At 41.3% G+C, this 20,360-nt stretch overlaps 1 protein-coding gene across 1 annotated transcript in view; it reads right to left on the bottom strand.

The window, feature by feature from the left end:
• ube2o (ubiquitin-conjugating enzyme E2O) overlaps positions 1-20,360 on the bottom strand; it is a 39,529-nt gene that overhangs the window by 6,863 nt on the left and 12,306 nt on the right. Inside the window, 16 exon segments of the mRNA XM_034203247.1 lie at positions 1,333-1,651; positions 1,736-1,825; positions 2,373-2,501; positions 3,059-3,171; positions 3,495-3,637; positions 4,872-5,027; positions 5,479-5,644; positions 6,355-6,412; positions 7,512-7,662; positions 7,759-7,796; positions 7,798-7,869; positions 7,984-8,127; positions 8,884-8,947; positions 9,180-9,277; positions 9,683-9,793; positions 10,236-10,295. Of these exon segments, the coding sequence (XP_034059138.1) occupies positions 1,333-1,651; positions 1,736-1,825; positions 2,373-2,501; positions 3,059-3,171; positions 3,495-3,637; positions 4,872-5,027; positions 5,479-5,644; positions 6,355-6,412; positions 7,512-7,662; positions 7,759-7,796; positions 7,798-7,869; positions 7,984-8,127; positions 8,884-8,947; positions 9,180-9,277; positions 9,683-9,793; positions 10,236-10,295 (1,912 nt within the window).

Below are 20,360 nucleotides of genomic sequence, written 5' to 3'. Positions count from 1 at the left end.
AAATATAGCTGCGCCCCGCCAAAGGAGCCCCACCCCCCCCTGAAATTCAAGGTGTTAAAAAAAAAATTATAATCTTTTTTTTTTTTATTATTCTTTTTTTTTTTATATATATATATATATATATATATATATATATTTATATATATATATATATATATATATAGCACCAAATTGCAACTAATCTACTGTCACTTTTCACATTGATCATGCGCTCTTTTATTAAATAAACTAAACGCTTTCATTTTAAGTTGTGAGTTTAGTGTTTTTGATCCTAAGAAACACTGATGCATTAATCAATAACTATAATCCACAGCTCCTCTCTCTGCTCCAGAGGATTTAAAAGGCGGGGCAGTTTACACACACTCAGCTGCTACATACAGCAACACACGGCGGGGATGGCGGAGAGAAGCACTCCAAGGTGTGGTTAAATGTTACCCGTCTTGAGGTGGACAATGCTCCTTGCCAAGAGAGTTCAGCATGTGAGGGCGGTAACACGAGCAATTTGTCTAAACATTTAGCAAAAGTGCTCCACATCCAGACGGAGGAATGCACCGGGTTCGACTGTCTTTCTAGCAGCTCTGCAGCCCCATCCACGAGTAACGTTTCCACGTCAGGTGTTATGTATGCTAGCAGCAACACACGCAGTTAACTCAATGATACAAACATGGGTTAATGATTAGAGGTAACTGAGTTATTTAGTTTGTTAAAGTTTTAGCTATTCTGTTTACAGTTCTGTCATCAGATTATTTAATACGATTTGTTAAAACATTGTTGTTTCTTTTGATGTGAAATATTAATTATTTAATTTAAATAAAAAGCAATGTTAATTTTGTAAACAATTTGTTAAGTTAATTTAATAATATGTATTTTTGAATCAAGTATTCATCTTTATTGTCTTCATTGTTAGTTTCCACATGCCTAAAACAACCTCAAGCTAAATCTAAAAGTTGATGGCTAAATAAGAGCGCTTGAGAAATTGTGCAAGGCATACAGTAATAGTCTGAATAGTCAATTAATCGTTTCATTAATCGATAGATTAATCGATTATCAAATTAGTCGTTTGTTGCAGCCCTATTGTAGTTATCCCATGTATAAATAAAACGTGTTAGTCAGCAACCCTTGCAATTTGGGATTTTATTTTTTGGTTGGTAGACCTCGGTGAGCTGGTCATTTCAAAAGTAGCTCACCAGCCAAAAAAGTGTGGGCACCCCTGGTTTACATGCATAAAGACCTTCATAACACACAAGGGGACGGGTAATAACCGGAAAAGCATGACATGGGACCTTTAACACGAACAATATTATAAATATTTTGAAAAAATAGTCTGCCCACCTCCAGCAGAAGCAGGGCTCGCAGCAGCTACAGATGCCTCCCCCTCCTCTCCAGTGGCCCCTTTAGAGGGGCTGGTGACCCCAGCTTTGCCTCCCTCTAGAGGGGGGATAATGAACATTGAGGAGCCGGTGGGGGTGGGGGTCACTGTGTCGGTGGCGTCTGTGTTGTGGATGTGGCTGTCGTCCTCCGTGGTGAGGCCGTTGTCCGTCTCCCAGCTGTCGCTCTCGTCCTCCCACTCCTCAGTGGACAGCACGCTGCTCGTCTCCTCCACCGAGTCGTAATCCGTCTCCTCGATCTCAGACTCCACGTTGTAGAGGTGCTGCGTGTTGTGATTGTTAGGAGACAATTTTTCAGCAACATTTCTAGAATAAAATATTATATTTGACTAAAGATAAACATTAACCTGTGGCAGGACGATGGTCATGGAGTTATCCGCCCACACCACCTCCACCTTGCTGCTCACATCCACCCGGGACACCTGGCCCACCGACGTCTGAGGGGAGGGTTATAAAGAGAAACGAGCATTATCAGCAAACCCCAACACGTTATACACATGAAAACAAGGCTACTGGATATTTTATTGTGTGTTGTACAGATTGTAAAGCCCTTCAAAAAGGTAGATTGCTTTTATTTTTCATAGACACTCTGGATATTATGCATAACAGATCAGATGACTGAGTCCTTTTGGTTCATATTATTCTTATTGTAAGAATATTTTTGCTTACAATTTTCCCTTATTATTATTTATTTATTTAGAATTCTTTTTTTTGTATGCCTAATTTAGTTTCTTACCTGAGGTCGAGGCGGGATGGGGAAGGGGATGTTTAAAATAGAAAACTGAAAGTGAGCATTATGTTTCTGTCCCTTTCTTATTCTATTATTGTATATTTTGTACTTTTAATGCTCAATAAAATATATATATAAAAGAAGAAAAAAAGGTGCAGTGTTTATAACTCCATAATAATAATAATAATACTACAATTGACATTTTTGATTCCCTTTGACGTAACATATGGTTACATGTCCAGCCCTTTTCTCACCTCATTCTCACAGTCGTTGTTTCCGTTCTCTGAGTTCCATATTCTGATGACGATGTCTGTGGTGCGGAAATGGAAATCTGGATGATCTGTGATGTCGTACACGCTGACATCCTCCTCCAGACCAAAAACCTGGAAGAAAAACAAAAATGTTCTGGATTATTTGATTTATACGACAGCATCAAGTTGAATTGACACGTATAGCAACACAAGAAGATCTAATGACGGTATACGAAGGAGTGTAGTGGGGTTGGTTAAAACATACAGCTTTTCATACCTGCGTATAAACACCTCACCCCTAAATGATCATTTGTTTATCAATTACTGACCCCGTGTTACCTTCAATTCTTGAAGAAACTGTTTTTCAATGCCTTCGCTGCGTTTGTTCAGCCAGAATTCTTTGTTAAATCCCAACATGGAGAACATTCTTGTTGAATTAAAAATAAATGGGGGTCGCATTTCACAACAGCAAAGCAATGTGGTAGAGTTTGTTAACTGATGTTTTTATAATGTTTTGCTACTTTTAGAACTAAATATAGTTGTAACTATATCAATTCATTGGGATTGTTCTTCCAGGGTGATTCATTGATGTATAATTGGTCATTTTTAGTCATTCTTAAAAGGCCCCCTTTCCTCCCTCTATAACACTGTCAATCTCTCTGTAAATCTCTGTGGTTTCCCTGACTGACCTCCACGTCGTCGCTGCTGGAGTTGAGTTTGATCCACTTGACGACACATGTTCTGCCTTTGTGATCACCGGACTGGATCACACCGTACACCCCCGGGTCCTGGAGGGCTTGGGCTGAGAGAGCACACATTTAGAGATACAACAAAAGGCCTTAAAAAAGGTAAATATTTACAACAGAAATGTTTTTATAAAAGGAAATGACCACTTCAGATAACAGCCTTATCATAAACTATATATATATTAGTCCATTTCAAACACACATTGTCTTGGCATAGTTGAAATGACCTAGATGCTTTAGGTACTAGGTGACCTATATAATAAATCTCATGGCGGTCCAAAGGGACAGCATTCTGACACACTGTGTCTTCACTGGTCTGAATGAGGAAAATAGAACAAAGTAAAACAACCAAATTCTCCATTAAGTTGATTTTCCTTACGTCTTTTGTCGACTACGAAGTCCCCGGGACAAAACTCGTGGCTGTCGAGGTGCTGGATGGGGATGAGCTCGTTTGATCTGATCTTTTTCTCCAAGCGCCCGTCCTTCCACATCACATCAGACGTGGTCTTTGTTGATGACAAACTTCCACGTGCAATCCCGACACACACCACACACAACCACACACACACACACAACACACACACACACACACACACACACACACACACACACACCACACACACACACACACACACACACACACACACACACACACACACACACACACCACAACCACACACACACACACACACACAACACACACACACACACACACCACACACACACACACATCACACACACACCTACACACACACACCACACACACACACACACACACACACACACACACACACACACACACACACACACCACACACACACACCACACACACACACCCACACACACACACCCCACACACACACCCCCACACACACACCCCCACCCACACCACCCCCACACACACACACACACACACACACACACACACACACACACACACACACACACACACACCACACACAACACACACACACACACACCCACACACACACACACACACACACACACACACACACACAGGGAACAGTGTTATAACTCTCCCTTGACTTGTATCCTCTAGAGTAGAGGTTCTATCATGCGTTACCTACGTTTACTTATCACAAAGGAAAATTAATGTACATTAAGATATTTTTGGTAATATTCTGGCCCTGTTCCCATTATGTCCTCTTTTCGTATTATTTATCATTACTAAGCCTCTCTCGCTCTGTTCTTCCTGTCATCCTTTTTTCCTACCTCACTGCTATCTAATTCCTTTATGAAGGAACAGGACTGATGGGTAAACATGTAACTCAAACATCTTATAATTAAATACCAAACACAGTATCAAACTACAGTAACTAATATGTCGCCATTATCCAAACAAGAGCCTTGTTATTTTAATAAACAAAAAAATATTTTTTTTTGCTGCTCTCACACAAGTTTTATTGAATATAGCGGGAGACTTACAGAAGCCGTTCCATGAACGACAAATTTTATAAGTCTACATGTTTTGATGATGTCATTTTTTACATTACCTACCTATCCATAAATGTTATGCTTAATAAACAATTAATCATTTAACCGAATTTCTTCCAATTGTCCGGTAAATTTAAATCTTCCAAGACAAGTGGACCGGAACCAATTCTTTCTAACGGAAGCTCTGAGAGGCAGAGGGTTTGAATGGATGAAACCATTAGTAAATTAATTTAGAAAGGCATCAAAGATACAGCGGAGAAGGAAAAAGACACAAATGCTGTCTGTACGGCTGCTAACTCACCGGTCACCAGGCTTGAACTCGCGGGAGAACTTGGTCCTCTTCTTCTTGTGCTTCCTCTTCAGGTTCCGGATGGAGAGAGGGACGCTCTTCTTGCGGTTTGCTCCCAGACCGCCGCTCTGAGAGGAGGCTGTGGAGCTGGCCGATGACGTCAGAGAGCTGCAACCAGGATTACAGTCACAGGTTAATGTATCATTTCATTATACCAACAGTACACGCACAGAAAGGATCGTTTTAGTTTAAGATGGTCCTCTTAAGTCAGACAAAGCCCCTTCAAAGTCCAAACCCATAGATATTCAGTCTAAAATCATGGAATAACCTCTGACCACCTGCAAACATTTAGCAGAAAGAAGCTTGAACCAGAGAATTCTAGGCCGTTTTACTGAAAATGACTTCAAATATTAAGCAATAATCAAAATTGTGATGCAAATTATTTTCTTTTAATCAACTATAAGCCCCGTTGTTTAAGCTATACTGTTCTGTACACAGAGGAAAATAGGCTGATTTGACATTAGTCAAAAAACGGAACTGTAGACATAATTACTGGGAAATAATTGTAATAATCTAACACCCAATACATGTATAATATAAAATGTATATATGAACAGACCAGGTATCGTCAGTGTCCTCTGCAGCCTCGTCGTCAGCGTCCTGCTCGCCGTGTTCAGCCGAGCTGTCGTTGGGGTTCTGGGAGTCCGCAGGGTTCTGACCCGGGACCACGTGGCCATTGTTGTTGTTGGGATTAGACGGGTCGTCCTGCTCCGATTTGTGCTCCCCTGGTGAGAGGTATAACAGGAATATACATGAACACTGGTATAAACTTGAAAAACGATATTATATATTTTTTAAATATGGTTTTACACAGAGAGAGGCAGGGTGCAGTATGTTTCTGACCTGAAGCATAGTGGACAATGTCTCTCTCTCTCTCTGTAAAGCCATATCAAAAATAGAATTAGGTTTTTCACTTATTTCCTTTGATTTGTCAGAGGCTGATGAAAAAATCTCATTTTCACCACAGATCCATTTGTGGAAGGATTGTGTTATGTCTCAAACTTTAAATGACTGCTTTGCTTTACATGGAGTCACTTATCACTTACTTTTGGGAAGATGTTAGCATAAAGGAAGAATGTGTCATTGTGAAATGATAGAGAAAATATATTTTTTAAACCATCCTAAAACCAATGTGAAGACTAACAACGCCTAACACATCGGTCAATGTGTGAAAAGAACAACCATTTAACTTTGTGAGAAGTAAAACTAAAATGAATGTTCCCAGCTTAATTAGCAGATTAATTCAAAAGGTTATTTGTGTTGTAGTGTTGCAGTTGAATTCTCATTAGCACATCACATCACTGAGTGTTCTTGGCTGAGGGAAATTCTTCAACATTTGAGTCGCGCTGAGCTACTAATAGAGACCACCCTGACGACATTAGAGAGCAGAAGTGTGTGTGATTCTGTGTTTTCTCTGCAGAGTAATGTTTGGCACCTTGTGCGTCAGCGTTCTCCGTCTTCTTCCCTGAATCTTTCTTGAACATCCTTTTCAACTGCAGGCGGCACACCATCACACGACACACAAACACACAGAGGGAGAGTTTGAAGATTATAAAAAATAAACTTGCACTTATACTGTAAAAAAAATACTGAAGTTCTCTGCACCAAATACCACAGAGGATCAAACATTCAAAGACAACTTTCTTAAAATACACCAGCACCGAGATCCCCCTCTGCTCATTCACTTCTTGTGTAAAACAGCTGGTTTATTTGTTAATAAGCTCCCGAGGGGATAACAGGCGGTGTCAACCTACACTCTGACAGCAAGTAACAAGCACTTCAGATACTGTAATAGAACAATCTATACTACATGACATATTCAATTCAATTCAAAACCTTTATTTATCCAGGTAAAATCCCATTGAGATCAATGATCTCTTTTTCAAGGGAGACCTGCAGCAGTAGGTTCCACAAGAAGACATAAAAACATAAACAACAGAACAACAAAAGGACATCATACAGCAAAATGTACAGGGATTACAATTTACATATTTAACCACATGTACAGGTACCAACAGCATCTGATTTTGTAGCATCCAACCGAACTTTAAAAACATGCAGTGGTACTAGCTTGGTAATATACATGTATCTATACTATGACATGTATAACTGAGTACATGTACTTAAGGATAAGTTTTAGATACTTGTATTTTCATTTTATGCTACTTAATACTTCTCTGGAATTTGGACCTTTGCACCTTCGGACTTAGAATACATTATTATACCCGGAAACCATTATGATTTAGCAAATTGGAAACAATGTAAAACTTTTTTTATTCCTTGGTTGAATTTGAAAGCTCCTTGGCAGTGTCTGAGTTACAAATAAGCCGCACCTTTACCATCAACATCAAACTAATGTATGTTTTTTCCAATAATAATTATAATTTAAAAATGTGATTTGAAACTAGCCCTTTCTCTATAATGAGTAGTTTTGTAACTTTGAGTATATTTTAATGCCAATACCTTTGTTCATGTACTTAAGCACCATTCTGAATGTCGTACTTTTACCTGAGTATTTATACCTACCAAGTACCTTAACACTTCTTGCACAACAGGAGATACATGAACACATGCATCACATTTTATTGTCACCTTTCTGGCCATGGGGTCTTCAGGCAGGACAGGGGCACCCTCGGGTCCTTCACAGGTGATGCGGGTGGCGTCCCCCTTGGCGGGGAACACATACAGGGCCCGTTCTCCCAGCTGCCTCTGGGTGTGGTCGTAGTATCCTAGACGACGCACCCTTCACCAAACAACACAGTAACACCACAGTTTCAGTTTGTATCTGTTCTGCAGATTACATTAGTGTAAGAACAAACAGATGAATGTTCAGACTGACCGGCAGAGACTCTCCTGTGGGATGTTGGAGGGGGGGGGGATACACGCTGTCTGAACCTTTGGGGGAGAAGCTCTTCGTGATCCACGTCACCTTCAGCTCGACCACTTTCACCTGCGGAGAGCAGCACGGAGAAGATTTAGAGAAACACAACAACATATGAACAATTATTCAAGTATATGACCTTAACACTATTGGCCTTGGAAAAAAAAGTCATCTTCCTCTCACCTCTTCCACCACCACCCTGAACTTGCACTTCCTGCTGAGGACGGGTTTGACCCCTGACAGCCACTGAACGTTAGAGAAGACTTTGGCGGGGCCAATCAGCACCTGACCCGGGTAGAAACCATACGCCTCGTCGAAGAAAAGACCCTGAAGAAAACACACAAACAAGGATACATTAAATATAAAGAACTGAGAACATAACAATAATGATTTAACAGCGTTTAGATTGCAAAATGATGTATTATATTCAACAACTAGAACAAATTGATTTAAAATCATATCCAAATCGTGAAATGTACTGCAACACACTTTTTTGTGAAAATTCTGAAAATGAAGAATTCAACTCCCATAACGGTTGGTAAAAAAGCATAACTGAGGGGAGGGGAAAGACAGACGCTTACTCTTATTTGGAAAGATAGTTTCATCTTTTCTACTTTAATATAAAAAGACTAACAGATGGGAAGGTTATATTTTAAATTGGGGGGGTGTATTCAATACCTGTACGTTTCCTTCCTGTATAATTATATTCAAAGTGCTTCTAGTATGCTATGTTTATATGTATTGTTTTTCTCATTGCTTATCTTTCTGTGCATCCACTATTCTTATCAATATTGATGTATATTATATGAATTATTGTTTTTAGAACTGTACATTACTGAGTGTTAAAAACATAACAATAACCTTAAAGTAGGAAGTGGCAACGCTTACAGTACTTTCTCTTGTTCTTGTTCTACACGCATGCAAATATCTTATATCACAAAAAACACCCATAAAATAATATAATAAGAATAATTTACAGACCATGAACCGGCTCTTTTGAGAGTGATCTGATCCCTGACTAACAGTGGCTCTGTAAATGGCGGATGTACCCGAGGTGACAGACAGGAGCTCATGGCTACTCACCGAGTCACTGACATGTGGACAGACGTCGTAAAGCTTCGCTCCGTCCTCCACACTCATGGAGCACCTGGAGGGAGAGAGGAGACAGGCTGACGTTCACTGGATCTGGCACTGAGGGATGTGTGCCAGCAAGCAGACATGCCAACACACTCCAACATGGACACAGAACACGCTGTTTCATCAAAGACACAGACACTCACACGCAGAGACACGCAGAGACATGCAGAGACACACAGACACACGCAGAGACACACAGACACACGCAGACACACACAGAAACACACACTCTCTCTGTCTACCTTGCTCCGTTGGAGAGCTTGAGGATGATGTGATTAGTCAGGTCGTACACTTTCCCCAGCCAGAAGTCATAGGCGATGTAATCTCCATACATAAAAGACTAGAAAAACACAATCGGGGACAAGAACACATTATATTTCATATTTCATAAAAGTATTATCAGTTACACTGTATGTGTACATACTAATCACTTACTGCTATGCGTCAATTAAAAGCATTAGTTTTAATGTCTAAAACATGTATATGTTAAAGCTTTATTTCATTTTTAAAAGAAGTAATGTACTGGAAAGAACTACATTGTCGTCATCAGGCATTTGTTACTGTCGCTGTGCTGACAGCGTGTTGAAGCTGATTCTTGTTACTTTGACTCGTCATCACCTCTATGTATGAAGGTGTGCAATTTATATACATTTATTTTCAGGAAGTAATGGACCTGTACAATGAGGCATCATCTTGCATGTATTTGTAGTTCCTGTGTGTGAGTATTAAGACCCTGCAGTCTTACCCAGATGTGCTGCAGGTCTCTGCTGTTCACTGGATACAGAACACAGTTTGTTCCCACCAGTTTCACCGCACACTCGATGTCAATGTTGGTCACAATACCACACTGGTTATCCTGTAACGCAACATTCATAAGTTCAGTACATCGTCATAATATGAATGATCATCTCTGTTACAGTATCCTGTTCATCAACAGCAACACTTGATTATTGCTTATAAGCTTCAAGCCATAGAAATAGATTGCCTATTTCTTTTTACTGAGCTCCATACGCAACACTGGTATGAGAACAAGACAACTCCTGAATTTCAACCAAAAGAAAAGATGTTGCATTTGTATTCAGAACAGGAGTTGTTGCACCACGTTAACACAGAAAGCCTCTTCGTAAGGGTGGAGCTGCAACAATATTCCAGTCATGTCTGATGCAGCAAATGGAACAGAGCGGTGAGCAGTGACATGACTGACAAAGAGAGAGGCTTGATTGAAAGGAAGAGAGAAATAACAAGACGGAAAGAAAGGTGAGGCGAAAAGTGAGAACTTTGGAAGAACCTCGACTTACATTTGAGTTGTTTCGCCGCACGATATCTCTGATGACGATGGATCGATCTTCAAGTTTCAGCTGTAAAAGAAAGGACAACAAGTTTAGAGAAAGATGGCTAAATCAACACCTTTGAGAAATCATAAACCAACAGAAGCTGCTGCTGGGCGTCGGTCAGTGAAATTGGATCATTATTTCCTTGTAACTCTTCACAGCTCTGACCCTGTGATAAACCCCTCTGAGGGGGACTTGGAAATGATCCAGCTACACATAAATCATATTCACACTTAGACCGTGACAACATCTCTGATATGATTTGTCACAGCCTTGTCCTGTCCCCGCTCGCAGCCTTGAAGACCGCACAGTCAGCAAATCTGTAACGCCCCCTGAGAGCAGATACATTTATTAAGTCAAACAGAGACACATCTCACCGAGCCGGCCAGCATGAGCCTCTAGAGTGACAACACCAACCATATTGTCACCATCAATTTGTAATCAACACTTTGAAATAAAAATAGGAGCTGTAAGACGACATGAACCCACAGCTTGATGAGCAGATGGAGCCAAAACAGTATTGATCAAATATTACACGCCCGGAGAGACTCGGGGTAGAAAACAGGTGCAACTGGCATGAGATCAGCTCCTGAGTCGCAGCGGGAAACCGTTTCCCATGAGCTTAATTTCGCTGTGTCATTATGACTGTTAACAGGCCTACAGACAGAAATAGCACTGCATTCAAAATTGGCCATGTTGCTTCAGGCACCAAATAGCTGATTAAATATGTTTGAAAGCCAGTTTGAGTAATAGATCCATGAGAATGGAGGCTCATCAGACAGATAAACACTGAACAGGATTTTTTTTTACTGCAGTACAAAGCAGGATTGGACAATCTGGGAAATTATCATTTTATTCTCCGTCGCAATGATCCCTGGGTACACACCAAACTCTGTGACAGGTCAATCTACCTGGTAGTTCTCTGTAGCCTCTTGCTAAATGACTTCACATTGCAGCAAAACATGTAGTTATGGTTTTAAAAGGTTGCCAAGGATGACCAAACTTAGACTTGTTAAGGTGAATTAGAGTCTGCTTTTTCCTTGCACCTTCTCAACACAACATTAAGCATCTTTAGTCAAAATGAATTTGTTATTAGTTGTTTAAAATATGAAGCACAAAGTGTAGTAACTAATTTCACTGAAAGTATTAACTCAAGCATTGGCCAGCTTTTCCTGGGACTTTTACCCATGGCTCATGCTCTTTCGTTAGTGGAGACTTGTTGTACTTAAAAGCCCTATCTATTGGCTTCATACTTGATGGGGTCTGTCTGAACAGTTTTGTTCTTCTCACTGGTGTGTAGTGCACAGGGCTCAGCTACAGGGAGGACGCAGTATGAAGACTGACTCCATCTACTTTACTTGACCCATTTGAAGAAGTCAAGGGGAGCAATTACCCATCATAAAGATGACAACAAAATAAGGCCAGATTTGATTAAAAGCTTGATTTCTCATATTATATAAAATATCGCACAAATACCATCTTTTTAAATGTACCTTTTACTATTAAGTACATTAATTATCTGCACTGTATGAAGGAGGTGTGCTAGAACATTACTAAAACATTTATTAAATAATTACATAAACCAGTAGAAGGCAAGACAGAATGTGTGTTTTCTACTAGTTTATGTAATTATTTAATAAATGTTTTAGTAATTTTCTGAATTCTAAATTGGTGTTTTGAGTTTCACTGAAAATGTGTCGTATAATAGCAATTATTTCAAGAAACAATCAGTTTAACATTTACTGTGTATGGTTTGTCCCTTTTCTGTATACTCAGTCTCAGCCACACAAGTGACTGATTTTAAAACCAAGTAACTTTCAAAACAGCTGAACAGACAACCCAAATGAAGTCACCACAGGTCTGTGTGGCAGAAGATGAACAATAGTTTAAAAATGTGTACATGTTATTGCTTATAAAAGCTACCTTAGGAAGACTTGGCACCAACTCAACGAGCTACAGCACAGTCTGCTCTGCTGACAGTGAGCAAAGTGTCGGCGAACACGAGCCACAGCCGAGGAGTTTGAGCAGAGACAGATGGAAGTACTGAGGGGGAATGTAATTAGGAGTAAATAGAGGAAAGAAATGAAGAACTCGGTAGTCTGCTGCATGTTAAGTGACTGAAGAGCGAGTGGTGATCTTATTACTGAGCTCACACCCATGAATGGCACATTCCTGAGGACATAACCAGGAGGCTATCAATTATATTCATCTCACACTTTTTTCTTTTCAGATATCAACTCTAATGTATTCCTATTTATGTTCCACCTGAGGTCTCTTATTCATATCATTTTGACCGTGGACACTATGGGTCATGCACAATTTCCAATCGCACACCATTGAAGAGATTCTGGAAACAAGGCACTGACAAACCAATGTTTGCTAGAGCCCTGAAGCCTTTGAAGTAAACTATGAGTTTACATATTGTCTCTTTAGTGTGACCTATAGTGAGATTAGACACAAAGATCTCCATTAAAATAGGATGCGTTCCAATTGTTCTGCCGAGAACAGAATAACAAGCACTCACACGCTCCTGGGTACTTGGCATTTTGTGTGTGTGTGTGTGTGTGTGTGTGTGTGTGTGTGTGTGTGTGTGTGTGTGTGGAGGAGATACGATCAATGGGTCGCCATGTTCCTGTGTAATCTATTAAACAGCAGCCTGTCTGCTCCTCATGTCTCTGCTGCTGGGGTTATCGTACAAACACACAAAGAAGAAGAAAGAGAGGAGGGTAGTGCTACCTCACACATCACAGTGATATGAAATTGAAGAAAATAAACATGTTTTATATTCTATCACAGTTTATTAGAAGGTGTTTTTTGAATGAGATGAGAACCTGCATTTACTGCTTGTGCACATGCTGCTGAGTGAGTGAGAAAGTGAGTGAGTGTTCTTGCATACTAGTTCTCTTTTTTGATGTACCCTTGGTTTGAATATTTCTGCTTTATCTTTTTGTATTTTTTTTTAATTTCAGGAGGATTGCAGAATGTATTTGTAAATCTCTATACTAGTCTCACACAATTGGAGTTCATGTAGTAAGATCATTTATTTTATTTGACATATCAAAACTTATTGTGGTGTGTTTAGGTCAAGCTTATTATAAGAAGGGAGAGTCGTCCCTTGGTCTGCAGAGGAGCGAGCAGGGCTCCAGAGTGCAGCCATTTGTCAAGTGACCAAACATTTTCATCGGTCACACCAGTGTGCCTGACATTTAACGTGTGTGTGTGTGTGTGTGTGTGTGTGTGTGTGTGTGTGTGTGTGTGTGTGAAACCACTCCCTTTACCTCAGCTCGAGCAACACATCAACCGGAAAACATGCCAGTTATTCAAAATGGTTAACCAATCCACCTGTCCCTGGTCAGATGCCTAATCCTGAAGGGATTTATTTCAGCAGCGAATTACCAATATGTCTGGGAACTAGGAATTAAGGTAATGCTAAAAATGTAATATTGATGTGACAAAAGAGGAGGAGAAAATATTTGTGGGAACCTCAAATATTTGCTATCAATGCTGAAAAACAATGACTGCACGCTTATGTAGCTCACCTACGAGAGACAACTCCTTGAACACAACCTGATCTGACACATATTCACTTCCTTCAACAATAACAAAAACACAATAGACTGTATGTCTGCACGTGTACTGCAGAATATTTAGAAAACGTATATCAGTTTTCAACCAAGCAGCCGACTGTTGCTATACCACGTGCAGTGATGATGAGGAGTGAGGCGGGAAGGTGGTGGTCAGACAACAAAAGAAAGAAACGGAATGCTCATTTGCACAAACGTGTGTGTGTGTGTGCGTGTGTGTGTGTGTGTGTGTGTGTCTGTGTGTGTGAATGTGTATTTGTGTCTCTGAATAGATGTTACAGCCGCTGCTACCTTGTGCCTTTAACGTTGTGTGTATGCAAATGAGCTGTGCCTTCCGATGCTGTGAGTGGCCGTCCCGACCTCGCAACATTCGCGGGGATTGGACAGACGTCACTCAAGCCCTGCCCGCTGCTGCCACGTCATCCGGGGGAGGAGGATAAAGGCTGGGCACGAACATCCGTCTGGAGGCCCTGTATTTTGTGACAGATGCCTCAACCCTCTACTTGTGACAAAGCCTTCCTCCTGTGATTCTGTTAGACTGCGTAGCAGTGTATTTTCTGTGCCTCGTTAGACTGCTTAGCAGTATATTCTGTAGGGTTCTGTGCGATCTCACTGGTTAGCAGTGTGTCGTGGTATTCTGTGTTTAGAGTAGGGTTTGTGTGTGTGTGTTGCGTAGATCCAGGTTGCTTAGCTCCTGTAGACCCGCATTTAGATTAGTGACATTGTGAAACAGCTTAGACCCAGGTTAGCTTAGCGCCTGTAGATCAGCATTTGTGTATATTGCTTAGACCCCGGTGATTAGCACCGGTTGATCAGCAACAGCTTTGTTTCCACACAGTCTCCTTTTGTTTAGTGTTTTGTTCCACTTTAGAAGTGAAGTACGTTCATTCTTTTGTAGCCTACTGTGCAACTCTCTTTTGGAGTCCTGTGTTGTTAACCCGTAACAGTTTGGTCCAGGCTGTTCGTGTGTTTATCCTTGTTTTGTTCAGTTGCCGTCATAAATAAACCCACCGGTAACCAATACCAATTACAAACTGGTCGTGTCGTTTCCCTTTCTTACCACTAGCAAAGAGGGAACGTAACAATAGAACACAACCCTGGCTGCCTCTCCAGCTGATAAGGTAGAAGGGTCCAGATTGATTACAGGAATCGATGGAGGACAGTATTTGCTTTGTCTTCCCGGCCTAATTAACACAAGTCATTATGCAGGTGCCGTACGAGGAGGAGGGGGGGGGGGAGAACGAGACACTGCGGAGGACTGCAGCTCGGGGCCACGCCTGTTCTCCACTCTGACTGACTGTGTACAACACCAGGCTTTCTCCTCTTTCATCTCCATGCTATAAACAAGCTATCTGACCCCCCAAACACCACAGCAAGTCAGATATACACAAGTGGTAACAGGTGCACATAGTTTATATAACTCTACACACATCTGCCTTTTCTGTAATTCCACCCACAGATTCTATTAAGTATGGTCAAATGAAGGTGCAGTCAGCGTACAGCGCTACATCCTCCAACTCAGCCTCAGGCTCATCACGGTTCTGCTACATCATTAGTTCTGGGGAGTTAAGTATATAAATAGGAACTCACTGTTTTTCTGTAAACTCTATCCACTAATGGCTTCCAATTATTTGTTATCTCCTGCAAGTATTCTAACATTGCACATAGTTGTTCTGGTTATTCTGTAGTATTTATGGACATGACAAAAACTTGATATAACTATGTACTGGTGATATTTGGGATGTAAATAGATGTGGAGATGTGGCCCTGCACACCAAAACAAGTGTTTTCAGATGTTGTGGGTAATGACAGGAGGGGAGTTAAAGTGATACTCCACCCACAATCTAAACGATCAGCATTTAATCACCTGCTGACTTGGTAGGTGGCACAAAGAGTTATAAGTGTTAAAGCTAGACATCTTAACACTTCTGCAGAAAATGTCACTTTTCTCCTGTCCATCTGCATGCTCAACACATTCACAGCAATATATGTAGACACCACGCTGCCACCATTACTCATTCACAAACCTCTAAAGCTAGTGTTTGTTGGGTTGTGCATGTTAGAGCACCAAACTCTTCCTCATCGACCTGTCGCACTCCCTGAACAAAACAATGCTCGAGGTCGACGCCCTTTAACAAAGCAAGGTTAGTAATGTATACAACTCATTTTATATGAAAAAGAGATATGAAGAAGAAAACATTGCTACATTTCAAAATATAGTATGAGATGTATCAGTATATTCTTGATATATCAGTTCTTGTGAGAACATGATGCTCTTATACAAGATGGCGCCACAGACTTAAACAACAACACGTCGGCATCGCTTTAACATTTTACGGGGAAACATTTTGGTATGAGTGCGCACATCGAAAGCAGGAGTTACCCAGTTAAGACAAAACCATGATTTCCATCCACATTTTACCATAAAGATAAATATTCTGCTTTGATAAGATGAAGCAATAAATCAATAGGTCGTTTCAGCCCTGGGATGATATGGCAATAAACAACTTGAATCCTGGATCGATCCTCACGCCCTGATACCTTCACCTCGCTGCTGCTGGACAGCCCCCTGCCCGGAGGCTATTGGTTCAGACACACAGGGGGGGGGGGGGGGGGGCACAGCTCTATTAGAAAGAGAGCAGGTACGGGGCTTTTTAGGAGACCACAAGGGAATGACAAGCAGACCACTAGCTCACAGTATCTATTATAGAGCGGGCTTCTTACTGTGTAGTTTCAGAGATGAAATGAAAAGGGACCAAGATTTAAAAGAAAAGAACAGAAGCAGAAAAGGGAGGACGGTCCTTAGGGCTGCAGGACACAAAGAATTGAACATTAGAAGGAGTGAAATGAGCGTAAACAAGAAGAATATGAAATGAGGAAAATGGAGATCAAGACGCAGAGAATATAAGATGGAGACAGGCTGCGGTGAAGGATGGGATGGAGAACACTCGAGAGTCAATCATGAAGATGAAGAAATAGATGGAAAAAGTCGGATGAGAAGATTGCTTGAAGGGAGGAGGGGTAGGGTGTGGCGGGGGGGGGGAGAAAAAATGAAGATGAGCAGAGAACGATGCACAGAGGAGGATGCAGCCCAACAAGTGGGAGATCGAGACGGATCCCAGGAGACACACAAAGAGTGAGGAAACAAGAAAAAAGCACGAGCCAGAAATAGACTAGGGCACAGCAAACACAGCAGATAGCGAGATCGAAAAAAAGGGGGAGAAAGTAAAAAGGGTAGAGAGAAAGACAGAGGGAGAGGCAGAGCAGACAGTCTCTGGGTAGGGCCAATACTGCAGAGGAAAGAGAGAGGATGATGGAGGGAGGGAGAGAGAGAAGAGACAGCCAGAGAGAGGGATACAGGCTCCTTTAGTGTGTGTGTGTGTGTGTGTGTGTGTGTGTGTGTGTGTGTGTGTGTGTGTGTGTGTGTGTGTGTGTGTGTGTGTGTGTGTGTGTGTGTGTGTGTGTGTGTGTGTGTGTGTGTGTGTGTGTGTGTGTGTGTGTGTGTGTGGATCAAATGAGATCCATAATCTCAGGCCAGGAGCTGGACGCCCATCGAGTCAGCAACACATTACGTCAACATTCTCCAACATGCTGGTCTGCTGGGACACTGAGGGGGAGAGGAAGGAGGTAAACACACGGGGGGAGGAGGAGGTCAACAGGAAGGGTTAGGAGGGGAGGAAAGAGTGGGGGAAGGTGAGAAAAGGAAAAAGCAGGGTGAGAGAGAAACAATGTGAAAGGGGGATGGAGATGAGGTTGGAAGGAGGGACGTAAAGGGCGCGGTGGGACGGTCATGTCAGATCAGATTTACTGTAAAGACAAGGTGCTGACATCATCCTCTGAGTGCCAACAAGGAGTGCCACCACGGGGGATTTATTTACAAGCTCGGATTTGACCGGCATGATGCTGCAGATCAACACATGAAGCCAACACGGCATAAATCCACTGTCAACATCCTAAAAATAACCCGTGATCAATAGTCATTAAGAAAACACCTGCTGCTGCACTGTGCTCTGCTTTTACTGATATTGACGATAGCTGCAACGATTCTTTTTTTATTACGGATTAATCTGCCTATTATTTTCCAGATTAACCAAACGATCTACAAATGTTAATTATTAGTAAACAATGTTCATCCCCAGTTCCCAAAGGGCACGATATCTTTGAATGTCTTGTCAGTCCAAACTACATATTTGTATATGATATAATACCGAAAAAACAACCTGAAAATCTCCATATTTGAGAGGCTGACATTTCTGAAACAGCATTTTCTGCAATGTTTCCATTGAAAATAACTTTAATTATTATATGATAATAGTTGACAAGAGTTGATGTAATATCAAAACATAATACATGTAGTTTTAACAGCCGGATATAGAGTGGTGCAGTGACGAGTCGGGGAACCCGGAAGTGAGTTGGCATTTTACCCCTCGTCTCAGAGCCAATGGGATTTCTCCATAGGATTTTGGAAAATAGCTGGAAATAAGGTTACGCCGAACACGTAAACGCTCCCGCTAAGTTTGTTTGCACTGTTCTGCTTGAAAGCAAGTACCTGCCTCCTGCAAACTGTTCAAACAAACGCTTCAACTTGTACAATTTTGAATATGTGTTTCTGAATATCGATCTTAAGTTGGCGTGACGTTGAAGTCGTGCGACCCTGCTGTAGTTCCTTTATAGCATAACGTTAGCATTTTGCTTCTGGCGATTAGATTTATGATTCGAAAATTATAAAAGTAGGGTAGAGATGTGGAGATTATCCGGCTGAACAAAACGTGCATTTATCAAACAGCTTCGTTTTCATATCCGTTATCTGCAACGCAGCACTTGAGCCGTTCTATTCTGTTTTTAGAGGAAACAACAAAACCTCATTGCCTGGTGAAAAAACGTGTTTGTGTGTTTGTTCCTGCGCCTGCTTCACAACTAATGCCCTGTTGGGGGGCCCTGGCACGCCCCTCATATCCCAGATTACACCAACGTCTGCCAGCCAACCCCGAGCACCTGCACACAGCACCTGAGCAAACAGCGCTGAAAGATGACATATTAACAATCAAAACCATCTGAGGGTGTTAATGCAGTAAATATGGAGCAGAATATGCAGTTTAAAATATCTATCAGGGAATAGGTTTTTGCTCCGGCCACTCAAATGGATGCCAAAACAGCAACTAGCTTTTCAAAAAGTAGTTCTAATCTAGGGGCATATGCAATGTGGAAGGTTAACAAGAGCATTAAAAGATTCATATGATTATTTAAGAGAGAAAAGTGTACCTGGCTAAGGTGCTAAATTGATAAGGGTGCTAAGCTAAGCTAAATAAATTAAATAGCTCACTCTGGTCGGCTCAGTGTGCATCTGCTGCAGCACACTGCTAAGGCTCATTTATAGGCTACACAGGTTGTGAATATCTAAGTGGAGAAGACGAGCTACAGAGAACAGATACACAGACAGATGATACACACTTCTGTCTGCCATTTTGAGGTTGTGTTTTTGTGTCCGTCTGTCAGCTGGATTACAGAAAGAAAATACTGACCCAATTTACATCACTGTATCACAGAGCAGATGAATGCATTATGTTATACTTTTGTTAACAACACATGATCGGGTATTCCCCTTGAAAGCCTTCTCAAAGCTGACAACTCAGAGCAATAAGAAAAAAACACATCCTATTTGTAACGTGTGTTTCCAAGTTGTTTTCACACTACTTGAAGCTCATGACCACACATCTCATACAGAGGAATTACGTCAAAACTCGTGAGATTGAACTTTCCAAAGAGCATGTGAATACACCATTCACTTTAAACATAATTCAGCAGTCAGCTCTTTTAGGACAGCGATGTTTCTTGTCTGTAGTTGAATGGGAGTGTGACCTGAAGTTAGATGGATGCGGGCGGGGGGCAGGAACAGGTTGACAGACAGGAGTAACCCTGAGGTCACAGCATCCAGCACCTGCAGAGCTTCATTTTTTTCCTCGGCTGTATTTACATGAATTTGTGTTATACTCCCCTATTTTATTTTTAAAGCAGATCACTTTTAAATAAGGAAAACAGTCTCTTAATCCCACCTGCTTTATTGTGCACTGCAGAAAAGATTATTTCAATTGGTACAATACCAATAAAGTTATTTTGATTTCACACAAAGATTTGCCCAAGAGCATTAGAAGTGCGAGAGAGATTGAAAGCTCATGAATGACATCATGCCTGTCCATGCTTAGGTTACAGGGCAGAGGGCAGGGGTCACACAAGAGTTCATATATGGCTTCTGCTACTACAGCTGTCCATAAACCCACAACAGACCTTTAATGTCTCCTCAGTTATTTGGCTGTGCACGAGTACTGTATAATCACAAGCTTCCCTAAATGACTTTGGCTGATGTGACAATCGTACTAGCTGAGCAGATGCTGTCTCCTTAAAGGTGGGGTAGGTAATTTTGGAGAAACCAGCTCGAGTGCGCTAGAATTTGAAAATACACAGCCGGAAAAAATCTGCCACTTCCTTACAGAGCCCCTCCTCCAACACA

This window comes from Gymnodraco acuticeps, unplaced genomic scaffold (genome assembly GCF_902827175.1).
Source record: "Gymnodraco acuticeps unplaced genomic scaffold, fGymAcu1.1, whole genome shotgun sequence".
Classification (NCBI taxonomy): domain Eukaryota; kingdom Metazoa; phylum Chordata; class Actinopteri; order Perciformes; family Bathydraconidae; genus Gymnodraco; species Gymnodraco acuticeps.
The sequence above is the reverse complement of the archived record's forward strand: the minus strand, read 5'-3'. Positions and strand labels throughout refer to the sequence as shown.